The following is a 26,723-nucleotide window of genomic DNA, read 5'->3' as shown; positions in this document are numbered from 1 at the left end:
TTATTTCACAAGAGTAGATTTTTTTTTATTATTACTATTTCATCTTATTGAAAGAACTGTATCAGACAAAATGGAAAAAAAACATTCAGGCAAACTTTTCAACAACATAAATTTAAAATGACTGCTTTCATTTGTACATGGTACAGATAGACAGGTGTGACTAGAAAACAGTTTAATGCCTCTAGACTGAGGTTAGTGAGAGAAACATGAATAGTCAAATTCTTTTTTGTGTGTGCATATGCATATACGCATTAAAAAAAATTTTCAAGGAGTTAAACCACACATCATTATAAATACCAAAAGCTGATCATTAACTACTCATACACTTTATTCTTGTACTTAGTACCATTGTCGATGGAGCCCTAACTGGGTCATAGTAACTGCTATGTAACTGGCAACATATCAAAACTCTTAGAAAAACTGACAGTGTTCTAAGCTCAGAACATCCTAATTTTGCCTTTACAGACGCATCTTCCCTTCTTAGGTGACAACATTTTTGGGGGTGGGGAATAAGAATTATGTTTTGGAATAAATATTAACAGCGAACTACTAAATGGGAACATGCCTGCTGCCAGCTGCTCAACTGGTAGCCCTGTACCACTCGCTAGTTCATGTCATTTCATTCTTCTTTATTCATTTAGTCATTACATCCATAATAACCTTTCATGTTTCCTTTACTGGACTGAACGTTCAGAGAATAAGCAACCCTAGAGAACAATGCAAAAGGAGGGAGATGCAACTGCACTTAACAGCTTTATTTTGGCATGTAAGAGAAGACTGAAAACAAATTTTTTCCTAATATATAAATTATGCAACATAGGCCCCAATATACTTACGAGAGACGCACAAATGAAACTTGGAAGAAAAGTATCCCATACGTAGTGTTTTTGTTGGGCAGCCCTTCTAAGAAGTCAGGATTTTATCCATGACAGCCCACATGTTGAACTTGAAGAGAAAGCATGACTTTTTCCCCCAAATACCATTTTCACAACAGAAAGCTATGCTCAAAAACTGGAAGGTAATGAAGTTAAAAAACAAACCCATAAACTAAAACAAAAAAACCCAGCCGCTAGAGAACAACCACCCCCCTCCAGCCTAGCAGCCATGCAATTATTTGTTGAACCTAAATGACGGAAGTCTCGTTACCATATTCTTAAGGTTTCCCTACTCTAAACTACAAGATATAGTACTACATTCTGAAAACCAGTATAGTCAATACTTTCAAATCAAATGAAAACTATCAGAACAGCAAGGATGAGCATGGCTGTACCATTTGAGCAGAAATAAAGAAAAATAAAACATAGCATCGAAACTTCTACTTGTTAGCCTTGCTTACATGAGTTAAAAAAACAAAACAAAAAACAACAAAAAGTTTTCAGATTTTATACATCTTTTTTTCAAGCAGGTACATTTAATTGCAACCAGTAGGCACTCCACCAAAACGCAGTATTTGCAATCCCCATCTCTTTAACCGAGAGAGATTACTTTGGCCTCAGTATTGCTATAATACAATTTTCCTGCTTCAAAACATGCAGTTCATACATTTTACAGTTTTACTGCCATAGTCGATGCATTCTGGCCCGATGCACTCACAGCAGGCGTTGTGAAACCATCGGTATTTGGAAGCTCCCATGGACTCGCAAGAGATCTTGCACTGATGTATTGACATGCAGTCATCAAAATACACCACAGTACACATGTGTTCTAAACCAAGAGGGGGGAAAAAATTTGGTTTAAAAGGGCTTAAAATATTTTTAAAGGTTAGTTAAAAATTAATTAAATGTGCAGCTTTTGAAGTAGGATTGCAAATCATCATGACTATGAGGCAGCAGGAAAAAAAACCAGGTGATAGTGAAAGCAGCAGAGAGAAGAGGCAGAGAGGCAGAGAGCCAAGGTACAATCTATCAGGTTTTCAGGGTCTACAACTCAATCTGTTGTCTGCTCTCCTTCTGTATTAATTTACTCATATAGTCACAGGCAACAATGTTTTGGGGTTTTGTCCCCCAGCTACGGGGGATACCTTCTAAAGTGTAAGGATGGACTATGCCAAAAGAACAAGCAGGCATGTCTCCTCTGAATGTAGTATCAAGATATCACTTTCACAGTTGCCAGCAGTTACTATATACTATCATGAAAAACTTCAGCTTTAGAGAAGTTACTTAAAAACCACCAAAACCCACTTATTTAAATGTTCCCTCCTCCCCCCCAAACTCCACATTAAATCGCTGAGCTAAAGAATCCCATTTTCCTCAACTTGAAACTGCACACTTTTTTCTTCCTTTTATAGCAACACCACCAGCTTTACTGCTAAGATAAAGAAACCGCTTCTGCCCAAGTGTTGACTGCATTCTTTAACGTCCATGCAATTACTTGAAATGCCATGAAGTTTGGTGTTACAACCTCAAACTGGAGCTGAGGCATTCACCACAACTATAAACCAAAAACATCCCTCCTCAGTCTACTTCCAATCCTCCAAGCTGACAGATTCTACCAACTTTCTTCTGTGCTGACCGGGTGACCACACTGTAACTTTGTTCATCCTCCAAAGGGCCTTGATTGCATCACGTTTACCCCCAGTGTAACTTGGCATGCTTTAGGGAAAAGCACAACTGAAAAGTGTCTGCAAACATGAATGTCTCACTCACACACATCAGACAGGTCTGTGAGCAGGAGATGTCAAAGGGCTTTCTGGCCTATTACTGCTTACTGTGTGTGGATTCAGGAGAAACATACTGACCTACATTCCAATGGAGATTAGAAAAATGTAATCCAAATGTAAATGGTAAATCAAGACAGTGTTTTGGGGTTTTTTTTTTTGAATGATTATGGAGATACGGAGAAGGGTGAGTAGCCAAAGGGCTCTCAGAGTAGCGTTAGTCTTAGAGTAGTCTCTTATCTGTAAGCAAGTCTTGGGAGGCTGAAGTGCACCAGAACCTCCCCTTTAAAACACTGGTGCCCCATAGATTAGCAGCCTCAGTAGTATGCACATCTCATGGCAAGCTCTTAAGGTGAGGTCCAAAGGTGAGTTGAGGCCACCAAGGGCCTCCACCACCTTACAAGTCATCCATGGGTACTGGGTTACCCAGTACCAACAACAGATGATCTCTGTGGTGCCCATGCTTTTGGGCACGTGACAAGGGACAACACAACGTACAGGAGAGCACGATGTACCCAACAGCTTTTCTGCCAAAGCATCCTCCTCCTCGACATCTGGAAACCCTGTCTACCCTTTTAAGAATTATCTTTTGTTACAACATGTACAAGGGAACCTTGAGCACTGTCAAACTATTTTACTACTACCGAAACAGCCGCAAGAGGGTCACAGGACCTGCTGCCAGCCCACTGAAAGCATGGGAGTATTCACTGCCTCATTCAGGCTCTGAACTGATGTACATGTCTCGCAGATGCCATACACAGTGCAACAGGCAATATGGATCTTGGGGAGGAAGTGCAGACCCATGGCTGAAGCAGTTTTCTGCTCCCAGAAAAGCTGTGCTGCTGTAAAGCTGCAGTTGTCCAAGAAATCTTGAAGTACCTGAAGTACTGCTGGGAATGTCAACAAAGTATACTGTGGCTGTGTTAAGTCCTGTCCCATTCTTGGCATATCTATGACCCCGTATAGTAAAGCCTGAGGCACAGCAACCAGAGGAAGGGAGTTCTCAGAGAACAAAACCTCTGCCTAAAACCAAACAACGTATCTACAGCGTCAGTAAGGACACTTGATTCACAGAGTGGAGGGGGAAAGAGCAAAACAGAAGCGTATGCTGTGGTACTATGTACAAAGAGTGACCACCACACCTAAAGTGCTCAGCCAGAGCTGAAAAGTGGTAGGGAAATGCAGCCACCACAGCCTCAAAAGGCAAGAATCCACCCAGAGGCCATACAGCAGCTCCGTCTCCTTATGGAAAACATGGCACATTTCATCACCAACGATATGGAGAACTTGGCAATGTTTCATCACCAACGATAAAAAACTCAGACTGCCAGGGTCCAAGAAGGAGCACACCCACCCATTCCCAGGAGGCCCACACATTCCCAGGTATCTGTCCCCCCTCACTCCTCATGGGAGGTTTTCAGTGGAAGGGTAGGGTGTGAGAGAGTAGAGGTGAGACTCCAGGCAGTATTCCTCATGAAATCTAACCACCAGTTGACTGTCCCATCAGTCATCCAGTTCAGTGCTAGCGTGCAAGCACAGGAACCTTACAGAAGCCTCTCTAAGACATATTCATACTCTTTGAACCCTCTTGCTTAATCCCAATTCACTCCTTTGATACCTTTTTGTGTTTTTCTTCTCAAGTTTGACCTTAAATGCCATAGGTAGGGTCTGTCTTAGAAGGTGTCAGCTGTAGGCACAGAGCCCCTGCCTTGAAACGGGCAATCCTAGCTAGTCCAGAAAGATTTCTCGCTGCAAAATCAGCTTTTGAGATGCCATCTCCACCTGACTGACCTAGTCGCTGGATCAGCTTGATAAGGCAAAATGAGTCATGGCTCGATCTAGATAGCAGTGGAACAACTCTTTCAAGAAACCAGAGTCCTCTCGAAAGGGTTGCCAGAAGTGCTCAGTGCTGTCATGTTGATCACTGAACTCTGACTGGGAAGATGCAAAGGAAAACCTACAGTATGTCAGGAAAGTTGCGCTCACTCTGAGGGTGGGCTAGCTGCTCCCAGCACTTGCAGGCTGGCATTACACCAGGGAATGACCAGTCCCCTCTGTGTTAGGAGACATCTGTGTTCAGCTTCATGTTAATCTCATTTGTGACAGCCTCATCTGTATTAGTACCAGTTCAGAAGTCCTGGAGAAGCCCAGTTCATCAGCTAATGTCTTGAAATAAACCTCTTGTGGAAGAAGAGCCTGTGATTTCTAGGATGTGAAGATCAATGACACTGAACTGAGAGACTGAAGACATCTCTCGGGGGGAAAGGAGGCCAGAGGACGAGCAGCACCAGGCCCATAACCCTGGCAAAACCAGGAGAAACTGGTCTCCTCGACCACTCTCCCACTACAAAAATGGGAACCAAAGCCAGACCTCGACCTTATTAAGGTGGCAGCAGCCGCCACTGATACTAATCTTGACTGACTGGAGAGTGGAGAAGAAAGTTTATTTCCACCTGCACACAAGCCAAGAGGATTAGGTCCTAGAGGACCAGTCCAAAAATGCTGTGAAGAGGAGAGGACACGGCAGGCCAGAGCCAGCAGTAGATCTGGCTGGTTCCCAGTAGCTCTCCTAGGCAGCTGGAGGACGTGTTCCTTGTATATACTGCCAAACCATTTCTGAAGCCTCGCTCACACAGACTTGCCAGGTCTGAAGGAGTCAGATTGGCCAGGGTGCACTTTGTTCATCACGGGACACTCCTGGTCCCCTCCTCCCGCAACGTCTGTGTGCCCGTGTAGAGGCTGAATTACTGAAAGCAGGAAAGTTCCTCGCCGAAAGCACTAAATCCCTCTTTATAGGCTGCAGAAACGGAGTTACACAGGGGAAAAAAATACATACCTACAGGCTCAGCTGGGATCCGGGAGAGTATTTAAATTGTTTCACAAACCTAATTACATAGTCATCACTTGGCTCCCTCAGCGTAGATAAAAAGGATGTTACTTAGTGCGGGAACAGCTCTTTTGTTTGCATTTTGCCAACTTTCACACAGGAAGGACTACAGACTACAGGTGTGGGGAGAGAGGAAGATGCAGCAGCATTCTTTTTTTTCCAGAACACGAGTTTCTCACCTTTCCCGCCCCCGGCAATTCATACTGCATGAAGGTTGTGTAGCAGAAACAACAATCAAGTCTAAATTCAAAACGACCAGAAGAAATGGACTCACGATTCTATCAGGCTTTCCTATGATACTGTCTGTGCTGCGAGTGAGATCTGTATTATGGAGATACTGCATTATGGAGGAATTCAGCAACGTGGAGAAGAGAAAACAGTTCTTTTAAGTTAAGGAAAAATGCCTATCAAGATGAAAAAGCTTCCCCAATTAATTACAATTCCCTGTATGCCACCTTTGAAATGAAAGGTGCTATGTAAGTTCAGTTGCCTGCTCGTCTGTTTATCGGTAGCTCTAAAAGTACTTTAAAAAGGTAACTGTCCATCCAGCAGCCATACCATTTTATGCCAATCAGAACTTACAAAAAGAAACATTAAAACTAAAAAATAAAAAAATCTTCCTAAACTACCTACAGAGGTAGATGCCGCTTTACTGGATTTCTATCTCTCCTCTACCTGGCTGGCACTGGAGAGGAGCGGAATCGCAGAGCAGACACCATCCCCCGTGTCACCAAGCAGCAAAGTCAGAAACCCTTAACTACAACACAGATTTTTGTTTCATCAGTTGCCAAAAGATTATCTAGTTCCCCCTTCTCTCTTGCCAACATCCTGTCATCATCTGAAACGATTATGCTCATTTAAACATCTGAACTCACAGTTCAGAGCTCCGAGGGTATCAGCTAAAAGCAAAGCAAAAAGAATAAACATAGCTCTTGATTAACAATCACCGCAATCCTCTCTGAAGTAGTGGCTCAAATGCCAGAAACTACTGGTACAAAGAACTACAGCAGCTCCAGCAGCGCGCACACACACTTTGGCAGCTAAAACGTTAAAAGCCAATTCACAGGAGGAAAGGGAAGACACTCATTAAGATAATAACGGGGAAGTTCAAGGTCTGGCGGCTGGGCTCGCAGTAGGCTGGGGCGAGAAAGGAATGCTTTATATCCCACCGCACCCAACTTCCTCCTGGATCTACAGCCACCCTCCTGGGGCTGGTGGCTTCACGCCACTCAGGCACACAGCTTGTGGGTTCCCCTGGATGGTGCTGCTTCTCCTGGCGCTCACCCAGAACCGCATCGAGCAAGTCTGGCAGCCTGGACCAGCTTCACGGCGACCCCTGAGTGAACGCACGTTGAAGTTAAAGTCAAAACTGCGTTACACAACACGACAAGGGATACTTGCGGACAGAGCATTTCCAAATTTTGGGATGCATTCCAGAAAGCGGCAGAGAGACTACTGTTCTCTTATCAAAATCTACCTCTCATTAGCCCCTCTCCCTTTAGAGGCAGGGCAGTGGGCTGCTGCCAGCACATGCTGGAGTGAAGCATGCAAGGAGCCACAGAAGAACCACAAAACGGAGAAGACACAGCACCGTAAAGAAAACATAAAGCATCTGTGTTCCTGCTCACAGGAACATTCTTTCAAATCCCTGAATGTCACGGCCTTGAAGACAACTGCTTAGCAAGTCACCTTAAGGATGTCTCCATTTGCATGATCTGCCCTTAAGCCCAGCAGCAGTCTGGGGAGAAGGAAGGGGTAAAGAGATGGTGTTGTTTCTTCCACTGCAGGCTATGCTTGTATTTACCCCCACTGAGCACACACGCATACACACACACACACACACACACACAGAGACCCACCCGCTCTTTCAGCGGTTCACCTAACACACACTGGCTTGTTAAACCACTGTGGCTTGATCGTGCGACTGAATTTTGCATGGGCAGAAGCCATGAGACTCCAGCAAATTCCTGGGCTCCCCCGGGTGCCCATGCTCACAAGCCTCTTTAGCCCTTGACCTGCCACCCCTCCACCTTCTGGTTACTGCTTCCCCAACGAACTCATCAAAAAAGCATTAAAAACAATGCCACCCCATGGCTCACACAGCATCCAGCACAAGAGGTACATCTCCCCCAGTTGCCCTTGCTTCCACCAAAATAAACATCAACCGACCAAGGCCAGTGGCCAACTTTTCTTTCCATTTTCTTCTGTTCTCAATGCTCGAATCATCCATGCTTTTATAAGCAAACTTTAATATAACTTCTGAAAAAAAGAGCACTAGAAAGTTACCTACATTGTGACCAAGAAAAGAGAGACTCCCCAACAGTCTTACATATTTAGATACTTAAAGTATAGGATGTTGAAAGCCATTTTCTACCTTTTCCAGTTCTTCACTGATCACTAAGATGGAGGAGGCAAAGCCAATGATTACAAGAACAGCTCTGACATTTATTTCTGCTCTAAGTGTCTACTGAAACCCGAAAACCAGTGGCATTTGGTAACTATTTCCAAATATAACTGTTGTTTTTGGACTGTCACCATTCCAGTGAAAGCTCTCTCAACCTAATCTCTAATACATTCTTAGTAAATGAAATGAAGGAGACTTTTGACTAAGAAAAAATTGCAGCGCTATGTATTTGTCTGTGTTGTTAAATTCAAAACTTCTCCACGCCCTTGAGAGGCAATTCACATTCCAAGTTTAATCCAAAACTATCATTAGCCCATCCTGTTGGTATGGTAGTAAAGGACTGTCAGGGAACAGCCATCTGGGCTGCAGTACCTAAGTACAGTGCGATATATTCAAGATTGTAGTGTAATTTTTTTTTCCCCCAAGTATAATTTACATCTTTAAATACTGTAGTGTTCGCACACAGGGCTTTTTGTGGCTTGCCATTTAACTTGGCTTTCTGCATCATTCTCATAATGGCGAGCAAGCGTTTTAATAACGTCAAAGACATATGAATGAGATGCTTTCTGACCATCTGGTTTCCCAGTTCTGGAGTTAATTTATTTTTCTAACGTGCCTTAACCAAAGGAAATTAGAAAAGTTGCCGTTATGGTCCCATTTAATCAACAGCAGTCCCATTCAGAAATGTAACTAGGTCAAAGGTTCATAATGGTGTGGAAAAGCAGCGCAGCCATCAATTAGGGTATCTTTCATTGATAAGATAAAAGAACCATTACAACAGCAACATATAGGGTTGTGAATATTTAAAGTGTGTGTTGGGAAGGAAGCAAAGCATTAATTACATTAATAAAACAAATCAGATGCTCTTTTTTCCCTGTCAAGCAGCAATTTGAGTATGAACTGTTTATGAGATTCTTTTAAGTCTCATGCAATGATTTGCAGGGAAAAATATTTCAGGTTTAGTATGGAAACCAGGCAGCAGAGAGTATTTTTCTGATGCCACTGTTATCACCACCTCAAACTTCTCATCTTCCCCTTGCCTCAGCAAACAATATTCTGAAGTCTGTCCTCTAAACTGAAGGTGAGAATATAAAAAACTTGACAAGAAGTATAAAAAACTTGATAAAAAAAACTAGCATAAGAGGAATGAGTCCGTAAGTTGAAACGCAACCCCCAAATTGCTTATTGTTAACATTGTCTGTCACATATCCCTCCTCAACATAAAAAGCCATCTTGCTAAACTTTCTCAGGTTTACTATTAATCCTGGATTTCCTACAGACCATCTTTCTAAAGAGTTCACGTTATGCCAGCTCAGATGAAAGACATAAACATCTACTCCAAATACAACGGTTTATGCCACGTGGCTTTCTCAAACTTCCAAAGTTGGAAGTTCCGAGTTGGATTCAGCTTTTGGTCTGTCCTGTCTCCTACGCTACGGGTAACTGCTTCAAAGTCAAAGAACACACTATGACAGTGCACATGAAATAACATGAACAAACTGCCTCATGCCACAGAAGGAATTACAGAGATAACAAACTCATGTGGTTCAGCATCTCCCAAGATCATCAGGCACTTTAACACCATCTTCCATGTTCCTCAATGCTTTTGCCTCACTCCTTTTGTTATGTTCTGCTCTAAATTTGACTGAACTTTTCATATTTTTTTTATGGGAAAAGAAGAAGCGAGCACAGACAAGCACAGAATATGCACCAAGAAGGCTGCTGGGAGAGATGAGAGGAAACGCTAGGAATTCAGACACTACACTCATTACCTTTGTCACTAGAGTAAGGTGCGTGGACATTGTTGCTTGGAACAGATACGTTCTGATGCTGCGGTTGGTTCACTGTTTCTAAAAAGGAAACGAGGTTCTCGTGGTGCGACAGTTCTTCTGCCACAGGGAAGGAAACGATATTCCAGTTCAGCTGAGTATCCCCTTCTGTCAGTGCCCGGAAAAGTGAAGGAATTGGTTCATGCAACTCCTCGACAGTGCTCTTGGATGTTGGAGGTGTGTCACTGTAATTGCGAGGATTGCACATACCTGCAGAGGAATGAAACAGTAAGTTACAGAAACTCCCTGAACTCTTCTTGAAACAGGTGGGAATATTTAGAAAATTAAAGTTGCTCTTTTTTATTTTGCTAGGCAGAACAGAGCCCTTTCATATATATCCCGTTTTTAGCTCAATAGCAGAAGCGCCACCAAATACAGCAGGACAAGCTTTCCGCAACGGCAGGTTTCAGATCTCTACAGACTTCCACAGAACGCACCTGCGACTTGTGAGATCCAAGTGAAAAGAAAAACCTCATCTGAACAGCACTTCACTTCCCTTTTTATGCTAGTGCTAGCATTACAGTTTAGAATACTAAGAGTTCAACAAAAGGTTTGCTTCCCCTGGGAAAAGAGACAAAGCACAGTATAATCGATACTAGCATAAATCTGGAATGAAAGCTTACGACTGAAGGAAGATCGTATCTTGACAAGTCCTGAGGTACATGAAACTTTTGATCGCAATTCAAGTATTCGATCTCATCCGTTGCAGCAGTGCACTAGATCTTTTTAGTCGTCTGCCAGAGATGCAAAGATCGCTATCAGGAGGGAGCAAGAGCCTGAATTACTTTACCTGCTTAGAAGACAGCTGAGATGAACCTTGTTTTGCTATGAGGTTCAAAGCTGAACCTGCTTTTTCTATGAGAAGGGTCACTACAGGCAAAATGCTTATTTCCAGGTTACCTCTTCTTTATTTTTCAAGGTCTTTTGTGGTATCTTTTTTGAAACCTTGTATTCTTTTTTTCTCTTTGCCACCTCCTACAAAATGTTTTTGCGATGTGCAGTGCAGGTGCCAGTTTTCCACTAACCATTTAAACGCTGACATTTATTACTAGCAATGAAACTAAAGGGTATCTTTGATTTAATCCGAACACTGAAACAACCAAGATTAAAAAAGAAAGTTGTATCTGCATAGGTATTTAAACTCAGAAGCCATAAAACACTATTAGAGGTCACCTGGCAAGAGACAGACAAATCCATTTTCCTCATGTACATCTGGATATCTTTTCAGGTAGTTTCACAGACACAGTTCTAGACAGCTACAGCTGCAAAGCACACCAATTCTTGAAGTATCAAAGCGATATGGGAAATAAATCAAAGCCTACCTGCCCCACACAACTAGAGACGCATCTCCTGCCCTGCAGATACATTAGGACTCCAGCTTCAGAAATCACGTTTAACTAGAGCCTTCTACAAAACCACAATCTTTTCCATCTAAGTAGATGGATTTCCATAATGAACAGAGTGAAGTTTGTCCATGACGATTAGCATGAGATCTGGCAAATCTTAAGCAAGGGGTTAGCATTACCAGCGTTTAGTAACAGGAACAACACAGGATAGCCTGCTGAGCCAAGTACTGGGTAGGAGAAAAAATTAAGCTTCTCCTCCAAACACTATCAGGTCGCACTAAAAAGTAATTCCACTTACACAAACTTCCTACTGTAAACAGTTATTTTCCTGGTCCTCTCAACTAGGTTTGTTCTTCACAGATGTTTCTGGACTCACTGCTTTAATAAAAAAAGCTTCTATCCCTGCCTTATCAGCTTTTAGTAAGCGCTTGGAATATTCACCATACAATTGTAAAAAAGGATGCCCACCTAAAAATTAATTACGAAGATATTAAACCAGGTAACAGTTTCATACGGATACATCAAGAGATGTATATTTTAGTTGATGTCATTGTATTAATGTTGTGAAATGGAAACCAGTGAGCCCTTCTAGAGGCCCCCTCTGTCAGGTTGGATTCAGAAAATAAATTTCACTGATAAGAAGGATGCACAGGAGAAAAAAAACCATCAAGATTGTTTATCAAATTAACTGCAGAATATGTACAAGTTTGTGTGCATATCAATGCAGTATGAAAATACTGTCTCAAGATGGTACCAAGAAACCGTTGCTCATAGTTCAATGGGTAACTGCTCATTCCAGAAAGATCCTTCCCCTCTTACTATTTTTAAAAGTACTTCAATTATAATACTTATATTTATATATAATAATTATTATAAAATAGTAGCATCAGTTAAAACAAAAATAAAAAAACTTAACTTACGAGCAACTGGTAAGGAACACACACGTCTACATTACTGCTTTGGGATGAGACAGTGCAGAAATGGGCTACTGAAATGATGGAAGCAGACAAGCCTTTACCTGGGGGACTAGAAGAGCTCAACTCACAAAGCTCAGAAAAACAGAGGAAAGAGGAACCTGTTGCTGTTCTCCCTCCTCCAGCATTTTTTTCCCCGTCAGCGAAGGGAGAGAACGTCCACACAAAATGCAGGGCATCAGCTGAACATCACTAAAGTTAGCGCTGGAGGGCAGGAGGTAATTCCTGACCTCCGAGCAGACGTGACCTGAGAGACACGACAACCTATCTGCTTTTACATTACACATGATCAGCTTATAGAGAGACTTAAATATCAGCTCAAGTATCAGCAAAGAACTGTCTCCAGGAAGCTGGGTATGGCTCGCACTCCTGTTTCCTCATTTGAATAAGGCCACAGCAAGGACGACCCTGCAGTGAAGAGAAGAAGAATAGCACCATACCATAGAACCAACAAGGTCTGAGGCACCCCCCAGAACCGTCAGGAGATGTTTTAATTTAGTCATTACTGGGAAACTGAACCGTAAACCTCATTAACTTCTCTCCTGGATAACACCATGGGAAAGCGCAGCAGAACAGTGAGTAATCTGCAGATTTAGAAAAAAAACAACTAGCCACCTATGTGTGGACTTGGCTTTTTTTCTTCACAATCCCAAGAGGTAGGTTCTTCCTAGAGGGGATCGGCACACTATGCCTTGATTTCTACAGCAGATGATGGTTCTGAACTAGGGAAATAACCTACTATCCTATTCCTAACCCCTATGACTGAATATGCCAACTGCGCACTTCAGTATTACATTACAAAAAACAAGAAGACACTGGAAGGGTAAAGGGAATGGGGTAAAAAGGAGATAGAAACATGTTTGTTTGGGTTTTTTTTCTTCACTTTTCAAGGACCCCAAGATCAAATAGAAAAAACAAACTCTAGGGCCTCTTTCTAAATGTACATCCTCTGCAGGTGCAGGGACTGAAAATACTTTATGCCATTGGGAAGAATCACACTACACCACTCCCCTGCTTACCAAAAGACAGTAAAGCAAAGGTAAACTAGCCAGAACCAAGCAAAAAGCAGGATGTCAGAAACCATGTTCACATCATGATGGAACAGGAGAAGCAATGCACTGAAAAGGACCATTTTGACACTAATCGTCTTCATGAATTCAGAGAAGACACAGCCAGACAGAAAAGCTGAGAGCAGGTACAACACTCAAGACACATCCCTTTCGTGGAAGCCAGAAGGATTTTGAATGGCAGCAGAGGGAGACTTCCAGCAACCACAGGAGGATGAAGCTTTCAATACATTTAAAACAAGAGACAGAACTAGAATACACCCTCCTTAAGCAGGGGCAGCATTCACTGGCAAAGACCTGGGCACTCTGAACACTATCTGTTAGTAGTAATGCTGTTCTTGCCAACACTATCATCCAATCCTACAGTAAGAACTTTTATACCTCTTTCTTATGCTCCACAAAGAGCTCTTTTTGCAAATAAAAGAACGATGAAAACACTGGGCCATGCGTATTTACTGTTAGTCCCAAGGAGACACAAGGCAACTCAAACCTGAAATTGTCCCTGTGCAGTATCTGTCAAAACACTTTACAGCTGGAAACCTCCATACAGCATCCAACCCCCTGAAGCAGGTGCTGACTAGCTTCCTCAAGATGACAATTCGAAAAGGAATTTGTGTTTTAGAGACAAAATTAATAGTCAGTTATGATGACATTAACCAAACAAAATCTGGACGACCGCCACCTCCAACTCCACAGAGAAGATACAGCCTTAAACGTTTGGTTCCACACAGTAATTTATTCAGTACCCACAGAATGAGCTGTAAGATGTTTAAAGCGCAGGTTCTGTCCCGATGTTTTGCTTCTATTATAAGACTGTGAGCTCAGCATGTGGCAGGAGGAAGCAATTTAAAAAAAAAAAAAAAAAAAAAAAAAAAAAGAAAATCCCGAAGAAATGCAAACTTACCAACACAGTCACAGCACTCATCCCACAGTGTGCCCAGGCACAGCATGCACTCCTTGCAGCAGGAACAGTTGCCTTCCCCGGGGCGGCACTGACACAGCTCCTGAAAACGACAGAAACTTGTCACACAGCAGTAACCCCAGATGTAAAATGCTAACGCGGCAGAGCAGCTCTTCCTCAAGCCGCAACTCAAATTACGGCATTAAAAAAGCTTAGTACGCTAATACAGTGAGTAAACGGTAAAACAGTTCCAGCCAAAGAACTGATCTTAGTTTACAAAAGGATCTCTTGCAAGCTGGTTGGGTTTTTTTGTTGTTGTTGTTTTTTTAAAAGGTGACATTCTAGGGACAAATCTGAAGCCAGGATTTAAAAGAGGAAAAAAAAAATCCTATTCACAGGAAAGGTGTGTGCACTCCTGGGTATGCCTGAATCTACAAGTTCTTTGAGTGCTTTTTCCCATCACAACAGGATGTTTCTTCAAAGAAGGATGTTTCTTTATATATAAATAGTACGTTATAATTTAGCTAAAAAAGGAAGTTACTATAAGCCGCATGTGCATACTCAAGAAGATCCACGACGTCTATCATCACACCTATTCATGGATTCTAAAAGGAACTTACTTAAGTCATCTGACCACAGGATTTCGTGCATCTCTGAACGCTTGTTGCACATTGCTCTCCATTTGCAATATTAGTGACCAGATTATTTCCAGCTGATTCAAACCTTCCCCCTCCTCCTCCCCAAAACCGACACCTTGCGATACTTCCAACACTTCTGGAGCCTCTAGGAAGTGAAATGGTACGCATATGCATTTTTCTTTAATCGTTATTAAGCTAGAAAAATGGAAAAGGCATGGAAGCAAGAAGATAAACCCTTTTGCTTCAAATTACCTAAACTCGAAGGCACTGGTTTAGCAGTCCTGCTGAAGACATACGCTTGTGGACCTCGCAACATGGAAATAGCTTACATGGGTGAAGGAAGTCTAAAAACCAGGCGGTCTCCTTCCCTCTAGCTCAAATCCGTGCTAGTAATTCCAGTTTGGCTGAAAGACTGTGGCTACATGACAATAATATATAGGCTTGAATCATGCTGTAGCGCAAAACATGGACAGTCATTTGGTTGTCCAAAGAATTTGGTTTTGATGACGTCCGTCTAACTATCACGTTACGCACAACCGGTGAGAAAACAAAATCCCATTACTGGAAACACTGACCACAGGATCCTTCCCACCCTCAGTTTTACTGGAAGGGCCATCGGCAAATCTCTGCTACGCACTGGACCGAGGAGAAGATGACGCCCATCCCCGCTCTTTGATCCTGAAGGAAATGAAGCTTCAGGGCTCCTGGTTCTGGACTAAAACTGAACAAACCCCCAAACCTGCTGCAGACAATGTATTAATGCAGTATAAATTCATTGATCAGTTATTTTTCCATTCGCATCATCACAAATCTTCTTGAAGCCATCAAAGAAACCAGATTCACAAACTGTTGCGTTTTCTGCGTAATGCTGAGAAATGCTGTTGCCTGCAGAGTTGAATGTGAACTGTTTGCCCTGCTGAGTGAGCGAGCGTGAACTTCTGCTCCACATGCATTTCTGCAACATGCATAAGCCTTGCAATTTTATTTACTGTGTGGAAAGCTACCAAGATTTTTTCACTTTTTCATCCTCAAAGTTTATTAATGTCACCTATTACTATGCCGTTTCCAAGCAAAAGATGAAAAACAGGCTCATTAATAAAATATACAATTTTTTTCCACAAGAGGAGACACCACAAACTTAGAAAGATGACTTATGTGAATGCATGACGCATTTCTAAAATATTTATCTTTCCGTTTGATAAACAGATTGTGTCAGCCTTGAGAATAAAAAGCCTGAATAAAACAACTTTAAAAACAACCATGAGTAAAGTACTGTTACCTTGGCCAGAGAATAGCATGAATACATATTAGCATTAAAAATATCCTATATATTTGCTCTTTAACAGTAAAACTGGGCAACCAACTTCACACTTATTAAAGACATTGCAACACCAACAAGCCAGTATGTGGGAGGAGGCGATTCTCCGTAAACTATTAAATGTAATATATGAAGCAAAGCCAGAAAACTCACTACATTTAAGTTGTTTCAGTTTTATAGATTGCACTGTGTGAATCTAAGAGAAGAGTATTCTCACTGAATTAAATGTAACCTTAATTTATACATTTGCAATGTAATAAACAAAATTATGCTTAGCTTCGATACGTGTAAGCACTAGTTTTGGATAGCATCGCTACACCTACCAGTATTTTAACAGCTTTATTTTTATAGGAAGGGCTTATGAGCAGGATAATTTTTTATTTTATTTTCTATTTTTATTTCTTACTTTTATTTTTTTTTAACTTGGGAGAGGGGAGGAGGGCAGAAAGAGCAACCTGATTAGTCTTCTACACAGTTCTCCAGCTCCCCCCTTCTCACAGTTGGGCTGTCTCTTCAGGGCAATAACTGTATGTTTTTCCATATATGCGTTTGCACGTACGCGGTTTCCTTAACTCTTGAGTCCTTCTGCCTGACTCATCCACACTGGATACTGGTGCAGGATACATCTTTTTAAAAGAATGCTTACATGAGACGTGGGTGAAGCGAGGCAGAATGAGAAACGTTCCTTGTTGATAGCTGGGGGTGGTGAGGCGTCAGTGGAAGAAAATATTACTCATAAGTCAACTTGGCAACTTCCCAAGCTCAACTACTGAAGGTGCATCGGGAAATGTATTTTGCTAGGCAAGAAATAAGCCTCTCGGTCTAAAAATACAGCACTAAATGGGAAGCAGGCATGTTCGTACAATAAAGATACTTCTGCTCCAGAGAGCAAATAAAGATTTTTACAAGGTATTTAACATCTGCATTTTTTCAAAGCTTTCTTGAAATGACAGAGACTATTTTCTCCGTGCAGTGAGAAACAGGACCTGAAGGCATTGGCAACATCTCTGCAAACTGGAAGGGGGAGGGAAAGAAAAGGAGCTAATGTTTTTTTCCTAGAACAGCTTAATAACAGAAAATCTCCTGGAAGCAAACCATCCAGAACTGTTTTGTTAACCCAACTGCGTTACGTACTACAGCTACAACACAGACACTAAAAGTAATTTTTAAATGCCTGAGCCCTGAAGTTAAGGAGTGGTGTTTATTTCATACCACAGGGCTAAAAAGTCTTGGAAATCCTTTCAAGCTGACAAGTTTGTACACAAGATTAACAGGAGGTGAAGACAAAGATGAAGAGAGTTTTTAATTGGAACAATACCATGCCAGCCAAGGTGAACACAGGGAGAAAACTCTGTATTCTCCGGAAAACAATCCCTCTTTAGAAAGATCCGAAATCCGTGCCTGAACTATACTACTGTTTGTTTCCCACAGACAGCGGTAGTTTAAAGAGATGTTGCAAAGCTCGGCTTCCAGCACAACATGGACATGAAGCCACCCAAGCCACTGCAGGTAGCTCTGCACCGCAAGAGCCAGCTTGGGACTCGCCTCAAACCCGTTTGCTACGAACAGTTGTGGGAACATCCCATCCCAGAGCTTTCTGCCTTCAAGGATTTCCTCCATGTTGCAAGGACACGATACACGCCTCCGCTCCGCCCAGCCAGCCTAACTGGCCTCCTCATCTCCTCCACACATGGAAACATCAAAACAACCCACGCGTCCAAGTCAACAGCAGATGTGCTAGAATAAATACTGCAACACGCACGCCATGTGCAACCAGGGCTCGGTGGCCTACCTGAAGAGCAAGGTAACAGACAGTTATTGACCTCCATGCCCCAATCCCAGAGACACGGGAAGGAACCACATCCAAAGCCTTCAAAGGCACTAATTTTGTGGTCCTACTCTGCCTACGCTCCCAAGTCTTATCCACGACTCCTTCAACAGCTACAGGAAGCCACAGAGTTTTTTTGCGAAGGCTAAGCTTACGCAGAGAGATGCCTCAAGCTATTTTCTTATAGGTCTTTGCTTACGGAAAAACAAGCAGCAGACTACGAGAGCACCGATGAAGCTAGAGCCTTGGGATGTAAAAGGAAAGCTGAACGCATGCAAGTTGTTGATCTCACGCTCTGTTCTGGATCTAACAAAATAAATATTTATGTAGGGACCACCCTTAAGCAGAGCAGCTCCTAAGGAGTCGCAGTCATGACTGTGCTGACTTTCAGCCATACTGGCAAAAATATTTATGTTAGCCATATGCTTTTTGAGAGAGCAGGTCTTTTGTCTCATTACGTCTCCAAGACGGGCAGCCTCACTTTCTGCACGCAGATGCAGATGACAAACATTCACATTCTGTTTCCCCCCTAGTCGTCTCCGAGTGACATTATCTTGGTTTCAAGCCACGGATTTTGCCAAACTAGAAATGTTATAAAAATAGGTTAGGGAAGAATGTCATGTAATAGTCAAGCAAACTCACTCAACACAGTATTTTATTTTAAAGTTCAGATTTCTCCAGAAGAGCTCAGAGGGGAAAAAAAAAAACCCAAATACTAATATACTCTACTTGTATACCTACCCAAGAAATAACACACACTTCACATACCAGTGCAGTGCTTCTGCCACAACAGTGCTGAAGATTTAAAAACATAAAATGGGGGGGGAGGGGCGGTGGGTTAAAAAGAAAGATGACAATTGCTTTAAGCCAAAGCTTTGGGAATCTTCGTATCCACAATCAGACTAGTCTGACCTGATCTGTTCTTCTATAAAGAATGAATACTGACTGGTATGTCAGGCCTGTTCGCAGGAAGAGAGCAACCAGACGGGGAAAATGAACAGCGGCATTCCCCCGTAATTGTACGCGGTTCACGTGGTCTGAGTTACTTTAGGATCTTGGAGAATTGCATGCGATTTCGATTTTAGGGAAATGCCTTAAAAAGGGATTTGACATCACCTGTACAAAGTTTAGAGAGCACACACCTACAGCGAGTGAGGCAGTACAGGGGTCTCTCTGCACGCACAGGGCTGTGTCGCTACAGGGATGCCAACATAATCCAAGGAAAGTGCAGTCGCGTGAGCCGCCTCCAAACAGCGCTGAACCTCAAGCTGTCTTATTCCCAGCCGAGGAAGGACTCCAGTAGCATTAGCTCCACTTCTCCTGGGCTGTACTCTATCCAGACTAGCTCATAAAAATGAAGTTTAAATGCTGGGTGTCTCAAGCCTGACCCGATAAAAGGTAAGTTGTTACTTGGGAAGGAGATGTCTGTGCTTTCATGGGTGGTGGACTCCATCAGCGGCAAAGGAAAAGGAGACAATAAATCTTCCCTGTTTTCCCTTCATGTGGACCAACAGCTTTCCCCTAAATCAACAAATCTGCACCACCACACTTGTTATTTAAGTGCCTCGCACATCCAACGCCACAACTAGCATCTTACTTTTTAAAGGCTTCAAGCCTAGAGGTGATTTGAAAAAAAGGCAACAGAGGAACTTTGTAAGTGCATCAGTTTGTGACGGTGCACAGTGCCCGGCAAAAACACTGGCATCGTCTTTGAAATGGTAAAAGTCAAAAGCCCCTTTCTTGCTTCTGTATTTAACAACTCCACAGACCACAGTGGGGATAGGAGAAACAGCTATTTTATCTTTAAAGCAATGGCAGTGCAGAAGCCAGGAAGAAGACAGTTCAGCCTACAGCCAGCTTCATTCCACAGGACGATTCGTGAACCTGGCACGTATTTTTATTTGTAAACCAGACCAATTTCATACAGAAGTCAATGAAATGAAGTAAACACGGAAATGCTTCATGCCACTTCTGCATCACTTTTCAGACTGTGATCGTACATTTTCAGTAAGCATACTCACACATTACCGGCATATGGTATTTGTGTTCTCTGCTTTTGCATTTCCAATCTACAAAGAGGCAGTAAGAAATGATTTATTGCAAGGAAGCTGCAACTAACCACGCGATGGCTCCTTTCTTCAATATGGAGTCAAGAAGCGTGCTCAGTATACCATCAGTGAAAAAAGACTTGGTAGATAGCAGAACTGCTCGCAATTCTGCTACAAAAGGCGCTTTTGTTCTGCTGCACGCCATGCTTCCGAACTTCTACTATAAGACGAGGAACCTGGTCTCAGTCTGTCTCTTTTCCTGTGTGGACAGACACAAAAGCAGTGACTGGATTTGAGTTTAAGATCCACTGCCTACCAGTTCAACTCCTAAGTTTTTGTTGGGTTGTTTTTTGTTTTTGTTTTTTTTTTTAAGTAAGACCCACATGCTTTCAGAGCTTGCTCACTACTGTTGGTAGCTACAGGTCCCTCCTGATCAAAAAGCTTCTCCAAATGCACCTCAGGACTTGAAGACAACTTAGGTTCCTCCTCGTGTTAGTTCTCTCATGTGAGTTCAGGCATCTTTCCATCGACCATACAAACATGATGTTAGGGCGAGCACCAGGCATCAACTACCAACCCTCTGCATGGGCTGGGACATTTAAGAAAGTGGACAGATTACAAATTAAGGGGAACAGATAAGGAGAACATCACAGACAGATATGGGAACATGCTAAGCATGTTTGAACGGCTGGTATTGCAGGTATCTTTAAAAAAACCACAACTATTGCCCACAGAAACCTCCCTAATAAAATGTCTGTTTTAAATTGCTGCTTGTTCGTAACATCACAAAAAAAGAAGAAAGAGACTGAAAACTAACAGCGTGACTGGTAGTGCCTTCTAACAATAACCCAGCAATCCTCATCCTTGACTTGAAAATGCTTCCATTAAAAGAAGAAACATGCCCTTATCTATAAAACTGTTGTTAATCTGCATTTACACATGCAGGACACCATAATTAACTTCTTTTAAAAAAAACAACCCGGTATTTAACATAAAATGCCAGTTACTTGTATCACTGGATCTTTTCAAGACACAGCTTCAGAACTGTTTCTTAAATGCTTTGAAGCACATAAAGGAAAGACGACTCCTACCTGTATCAGGCATTTACTGACATCGCTAGCACAGAGAGCCTTATTGCAGCCCGCTGCCGACTGGATCCAGAGCAGGAACAGGAGGAGAGTGACGGTGGGCGCCGTGACGTACTGCGACCTCATGTTTCCTGCAGGTGAGCGATTTGCACAAGTACTGCAACCAGCACTGAAATAAAAAACAGCAACTGAAAAGGCAATTTGGGGGAAAACAAAAAAAGTTAAATCCTACTTCCCTTCCCCGCTTCCAGTTCCTTCAAAGAAGATTCACGTTTTTTAGGGGAAAAGAAAAAAAGGTCAAATTGGGGAGCTTAACAACAGACCCAACTCCTCCTCCCCCAGCTAACTTGTTTATTTGGAGCCTTCTGATATTGCACCTTTGGATTAAAACTGCAATACGCTCAAGGTGAAAAATCCCGAGTCTGCAATATCAAATACGATATCGTATAAATAGTGACAATAAAAAAAACGCCTCCGGTGAAGGAGGCACCTCCAGTGAAGAATCCACCAGTGGAGACCTAACTCTGTAAACGCACAAAGCGGACAGATAGGTTTTATGTAGTATCTCCTCAGGCTACAGGAACACACAGGTGTCTCGGACCAAAGCTTTACAGCAACCTTTTTACGACAAGTGTAAGGTAAGTTGCCATGTCAGCTTTGATGTCGACAGACACGTGTTCTCAGACCAACAGTCAGATGTCACAGAGGCTTTCAACTGAACCACAAAGTTGCCGTTAACTTTGTTTTTTTTTAAATTACAGCCACCAATGTTAAAAAAAAAAAAAAAGTATCAGAGTTTGAAACTTTCAAGAGCCACGCAAGCGACGGCAGTCAGCAGGAGAGAAGCATCTGCTACTTCAAACAGAGAGAAGCAGCGGGTTCGTTCAAAGCATTCCACCTTTCTCCCGTTGTGAAAGCCTAGCATCTCGGCCCGTGGTGTTTGTTACAAATACAGCCCATAGTGGTGTGCCAGCGAGCTCTTACTTGCGCTTAGCATCCCAGCCCAGTCAAAGAGAGGACCCTATTGCGCCAGGCACCGTACCAATATATAATAAAAGGCAGCCCATGTTTGGGCAAGCTCACAGTGAGCCTGTATTGTTCTCATAAGAGGGGAAAAAATGCCAATGGGGCGCTAGATTTATTTCTTTCTTGCTGTATCTAGAAATGTTTTTCTGCTTTACGAACTCAAAAAAACCCCCCCACCCCTCAATTAGCAATACCCAAACGTAAAAAATAAAGGCAGAAAAACAAGCCAACATGGAAATAAGGCACGATCTGGACGTTTCGAGCCTGCGTCGGATTAATCTTTCTTACAATGGTTATTAAGGGCTTTTGAACCTCTCCCAGTTGGGCGCAGGATGGGGAGGGCATCACCCGGGGGGCAGGCATGGAGAACAGGGGAGCTTTCTCCTCAGAATGGGGGGTGTCACCGCTCACTTCCCCTGCTACCCCGGGCAAAGAAAGTTTCCTTTTCAGCTAGAAGCGGTCCAGCCCCATCCCCGGCCCCGGCGGGCGCTGCACGCCGGCAGTCGAGGCGCAGAGGCCCGGGCACGCACCGCGCCTGGCTCCGCAGGCGGTTCCTCGCCCCGCACCGCGCCTGGCTCCGCGCAGGGGCCGCGCTACAAGAGGCTCCCCGAGGAGCGGAGCCGCAGCGATGCCGGTTCCAGGAGCAGCCCGACCCCGCTCGGATGCGAAGCCACCCCGGGCCGGCCGCCTCCCCTGCCCTTTCCCCAGCCTCCCCCATCCCTCTACGTTTCACCGACCGCGGCTTCCCCAGACTTTTACGCGGCATCTCCCCCCAGCTCCTGCAGACCGCCCCGGCGGTCCCCGCTCCCCCCCGGACCCGGCTCAGCGCCGTTCTCCCCCTCGGAAAAACACCCCCAAAGCCCCTCCGGCCGATCAACCCCCGCTCCGCTCCCCCCTCCACTCCCCGGGGAGGCCCGGGCCGCAAAGACGGCACTGCCCGGGGCCCGGTGACAGGGAGCGCACCCCCCTGCCCAAGCCGCCCGGGGCAGACGGGGCCCCCTACGGGGAACGCCGCAGAAAGCCGCCCCTCCCGGCGGCGGGGGGCCCAGCCTCCCCCTTCTCCTCCGGCAGGCTGCGCCGAGCCGCACCGAAACTTTCCTTCCACAAAGAACCAGCCGCGGCCCCGCCGCCGCCACCGCCGCCTCCTCCTCCTGCCCCCTCCCGGCCACCAGCTCCATCCCACCCGCCCGCCCGCCCCCCTCGGCGGCTGGCTCACCAGACGGCGGCCGCGGGCCGGACACCCCCCGCTCCGCCGGCGGCTCTCGCTGCTCCGCCGGCGGCAGCAACCGCGCACCTCGGGCCGCTGCTCCCCCCTCGGCCGCAGGCAGCGCGGAGGCGGCGGCGCGGCCGCCCATCGCCCCGCCTCGGGGCACCGTCAGGCGCCAGGACCCTCCCCCCGCCGCCGGCAGCGCGACCCGGGACCCTCCGCCCCGGCTGTCGGCGGCGGGGGCGGAGCGGGGCGAGGAGGCAGGAGTTGGGGAAGCTTCGTGCCCGACCGAGCGGGCCGGGGGAGGCTGCCAGGCGGCGGGAGGGCGCTTCTTCCGGGGGCGAAGGGCCGAACGTCCCCCTTCCCGCCCCGGCGCTCGCAGGGGAAGACGCGGGAGTGCTGTGGGGAGAAAAGCCAGCCCTTGCCGCGGACTGGTTCCCCCCAGCGGCTGCCGCGGGGGGAGGGGGGGGGGGGCGGCTGGGAAGCACCCCCGCGGCGACGGGCAGGGCGGGAGGAAGGAGAAGGGGAGGTGAGGAAGGGACTCGCCCCGTCCCGGGCTGTGGGGCAGCCCCGCTGAGCCTCTCACGAACGCTGCCGTATGTGTGTGTGTGTGGAGGGGGGTTTGTCCTCCGACGCGCCGAGCTCCAAGGGAGCAAGGTACCAAGTTTGGTCCCTAGAAGAAAAGCCCAGGAGGAACCTGTCCCAGAAACCCGGAGCGGCCCTCGGGCTTCCCAGGAGACAGCAAGACCCCGCCAGGGAAACACGGCCACCTCCCCCGCAGGTCATTACTGTATTTACTTCTGATCCCTCCTCCCCTCCCAGCTCACACCGCCTTGTTGAGAGAAACCCACAGCAGGGTGTCCTGAACACAGCAGGTGTCATCCCACGGAGTAAACTTGGGGTAAAATATAGGGTATTTTAAAATTCATCACAAAAACGTTTCTGCTGATACTTCCAGAGGATGAACTCTCCGTTTGTTTTACAGAAAACACCCTTGAACACCCACCCTCCTCCCAGCCCTGCGAGACGCCGATGTCCTGGGTCTCCCCGAGCACGCACCGAGGTACCACTGAACAACTGCACCAAGTTCCACCTATAAATCACCCCTGTTGTCTCCATCCCAAGTATTTTTGTCACCCACTTCTTGCCTAACACAGCCAACACTCCAGCAACCCAGTTTATCTTTTCTGTTCTTTATGAAATACTCTTCATTATCCATATCCCACACTTCCAAAAGTCTATATTGGGTTCTGCCACTTCCAAATAGATATGTTACTTTTTATTACTCTAAGTATCTGATGGAAGTAAACTCACACACACTTACTAGTTGTAAACACCTTGCAGCTTTATCCATTTCCCCCCTCGTCTTTTTAAGCAGATAATAAGATTTCTGTATAAATTTTAAAATTTTACAGCTACTTTCAGAAGCATATTTTATTTTCAGAGGAGTATGACATTTGCCTTTTCCTCCGTACATCTTCAATTCTGAGTGATGCCAGGAAGATATTCCTATATAAAAGCAGGAACAACTTCTCCTTCCACAGGTACCTAACAAATTGAAAGTGGAAAAAAAAGTTACAGGGCAGGAACTACATATTAATTGGTTTTACTATGCTTGAGTTACTATTAATTTATTCTTGAGTGGAACTAGCAGTGATGTGCAGATGGGAAGGAACCTGCTGTCCATACAGCCCCTTGTTCAGTGCCCTTTTGCTCTCCATCACAAGGTACCCTGGGCATCGATACAAGCAGGAGGAGTTAAGTACTCTGTAGAAGTTCACCTAGTAATCAAAAAATCAGTTCAAATTAAGTACCTTAAAAGCTCTTTCCCAGGTAACCGGGACTCTTGCCTAAGCCCCATTGCTTTCAGAAGTAATTTCACAGACATCAGATCCCAAGCATTCTTGAATAATTTAGGGACTAGAGGGTAACAAATCTTTTTCATGAATATCTGTAACCTCCTACTAATAAATGATTAACTGTCTTCTCATTAACAGTACCAAGAATAAAAAAAAGTGTTAAATTTCGCAACACGGGAATTTTTTTTTTTTTTTTAGTTTCACTGAGCCTCCTTATATATTTCAGGAATGCTAAGATTTGATACAGCAAGTGTTACAATATTAAGAAATCCAATTAATAACACGACCAATAAAATTTATTAAACATTATATTTACAACTATTTACATATCCTTCCATAGATTAATATTAAAATAGACAATATACAATTTAAGAATTTTCATTCAAAGGCATTTTGTTGGAAAAAATAGGCTCTATTACGAGACCACCATATAAGAGCAAAAGGGTTTTTTTTTTTTGTTTTACACAAAAATATTTTCAGTATAGTAAGTCATAGGTATGGCGTTACAACAGCAGACTAATATGAAATATGATTTTGTAAATATTACAATTGTTTAGGTATCAGCTATTGAAGTAAAGGAGCTCAGAGTTCTGTGAAGCATGCAATACAGTTCAGTTTCAATTCTTCTACAGTTATGGTGATGAAACAAGCAGCTAAATCAAACACATGCCATAGAAAAAAGACCTGCCAACCAGGAACACACTACACTTAATAAAAACTACAACTTTGGTCCAATAAAACATTAGACAAAAACAGTTTTACAGTTAAAATATCTATTTTATACAGGTTTGAAGATTAATTACAAGACTATTTACATTTGCACAATATGTATAAAATAAATTATTTAAAAATGAAGACAATATTACATCTTTTTTTCCAAAAAGAAAACTGTACAGTAATTTACAAAATATAATAAGATTAATAGACTATTTTCCTCCAAGTCTTACATTTTCTTCCACAGGCATTTTCATCATTTTTCTGTGGGAGTTCAACTGTTACTGAAGTTTCATAATACAAAGCTCTATAGCAGATTTTAAGTATCATTTGTGTTTTGGTGGCTGTTTCAGTTATTAACAGCTTCCAGCGCTGTCAACTCACCGTGTTTCGTCATCTTTTTCAGCAATAAGCTCTAAAGCTATAGGCAATTTTAAAATACGGATAATGGCATTTACTGGGAAACCGACTTTAAAATTAGCATCCATCTTCTGTGTTTGAACGAGAGCCTGTGCCACACTTCTCTGAAGGAACACCTGAATTATTGAGAAAGGTAGTATTCCACAGAATTAAGTGCTCTTTCTTAAAAGAAAAATACCTTTGTGTATCACTGCACTTCAGTTGCTAGTTGTCCAAGGGAAAGGGTGAGCCAGAAGATGCTAGTTGTCATATCGGTGTCAATTCAAAGTCATCATTAACATCAACAAGAGGAACATAAAACTCCTGAATTTCATAAATGCTGATAGACTTGTATGTAGCAGGATCAAGTTCCTGTAGTTTAAGCTGCCACTCCAGTCTCTGTACCGCATTTAAAGCCGCTGCTTCGTGCTGCTGCCTCATCAAAAGGCACGTCTATTTTAAAATTGAGAAAGAAGTTATTTCAATATTTGAAAAGAAAAAATATTGCAACTAGTTTGAAAATAGAAAAGTTAT

At 43.8% G+C, this 26,723-nt stretch overlaps 2 protein-coding genes across 9 annotated transcripts in view; both read right to left on the bottom strand.

Annotated features, from left to right (window-relative positions):
• Nucleotides 1-26,458, bottom strand: TWSG1 (twisted gastrulation BMP signaling modulator 1). Of its 4 annotated transcripts, none has more exons than XM_054190017.1 (5): nucleotides 26,389-26,458; nucleotides 20,988-21,153; nucleotides 14,068-14,167; nucleotides 9,720-9,986; nucleotides 1-1,704 (listed from the first exon to the last, which is right to left on the bottom strand). In XM_054190017.1, the coding sequence occupies exons 2-5, from the start codon at nucleotides 21,108-21,110 to the stop codon at nucleotides 1,523-1,525; spliced, it is 672 nt and encodes a 223-aa protein (XP_054045992.1). In that variant the 5' UTR covers nucleotides 21,111-21,153; nucleotides 26,389-26,458; the 3' UTR covers nucleotides 1-1,522. The 4 variants fall into 4 exon arrangements, with proteins under 4 accessions (XP_054045992.1, XP_054045990.1, XP_054045991.1 ...); XM_054190015.1 differs by lacking the exon at nucleotides 26,389-26,458 and adding an exon at nucleotides 24,542-24,663; XM_054190016.1 differs by lacking the exon at nucleotides 26,389-26,458 and adding an exon at nucleotides 23,227-23,350.
• Nucleotides 24,644-26,723, bottom strand: part of ANKRD12 (ankyrin repeat domain 12) — a 67,446-nt gene continuing 65,366 nt past the window's right edge. For 4 of the 5 annotated variants that reach the window (XM_054190007.1, XM_054190009.1, XM_054190012.1 and 1 more), the window contains one exon: nucleotides 25,351-26,642. In XM_054190007.1, coding sequence (XP_054045982.1) covers nucleotides 26,457-26,642 — 186 coding nt within the window. In that variant the 3' untranslated portion in view covers nucleotides 25,351-26,456. Of the gene's footprint in view, nucleotides 24,766-25,350; nucleotides 26,643-26,723 lie in introns of those variants that run through there. The other variant, XR_008464681.1, reaches the window with a different exon arrangement.

This window comes from Rissa tridactyla, chromosome 2 (assembly GCF_028500815.1).
Source record: "Rissa tridactyla isolate bRisTri1 chromosome 2, bRisTri1.patW.cur.20221130, whole genome shotgun sequence".
Classification (NCBI taxonomy): Eukaryota; Metazoa; Chordata; class Aves; order Charadriiformes; family Laridae; genus Rissa; species Rissa tridactyla.
This window is presented reverse-complemented; position numbering and strand designations above follow the sequence as displayed.

Coding starts and splice junctions, on each gene's coding strand:
- TWSG1 (XM_054190017.1), bottom strand. CDS start 21,110: ATGAGGTCGCAGTACGTCACGGCGCCCACCGTCACTCTCCTCCTGTTC. Junction 14,168..20,987: donor TCAGTAAATGCCTGATACAG/GTAGGAGTCGTC, acceptor TGTCGTTTTCAG/GAGCTGTGTCAGTGCCGCCC. Junction 9,987..14,067: donor TGAGTGCTGTGACTGTGTTG/GTAAGTTTGCAT, acceptor ATTCCTCTGCAG/GTATGTGCAATCCTCGCAAT.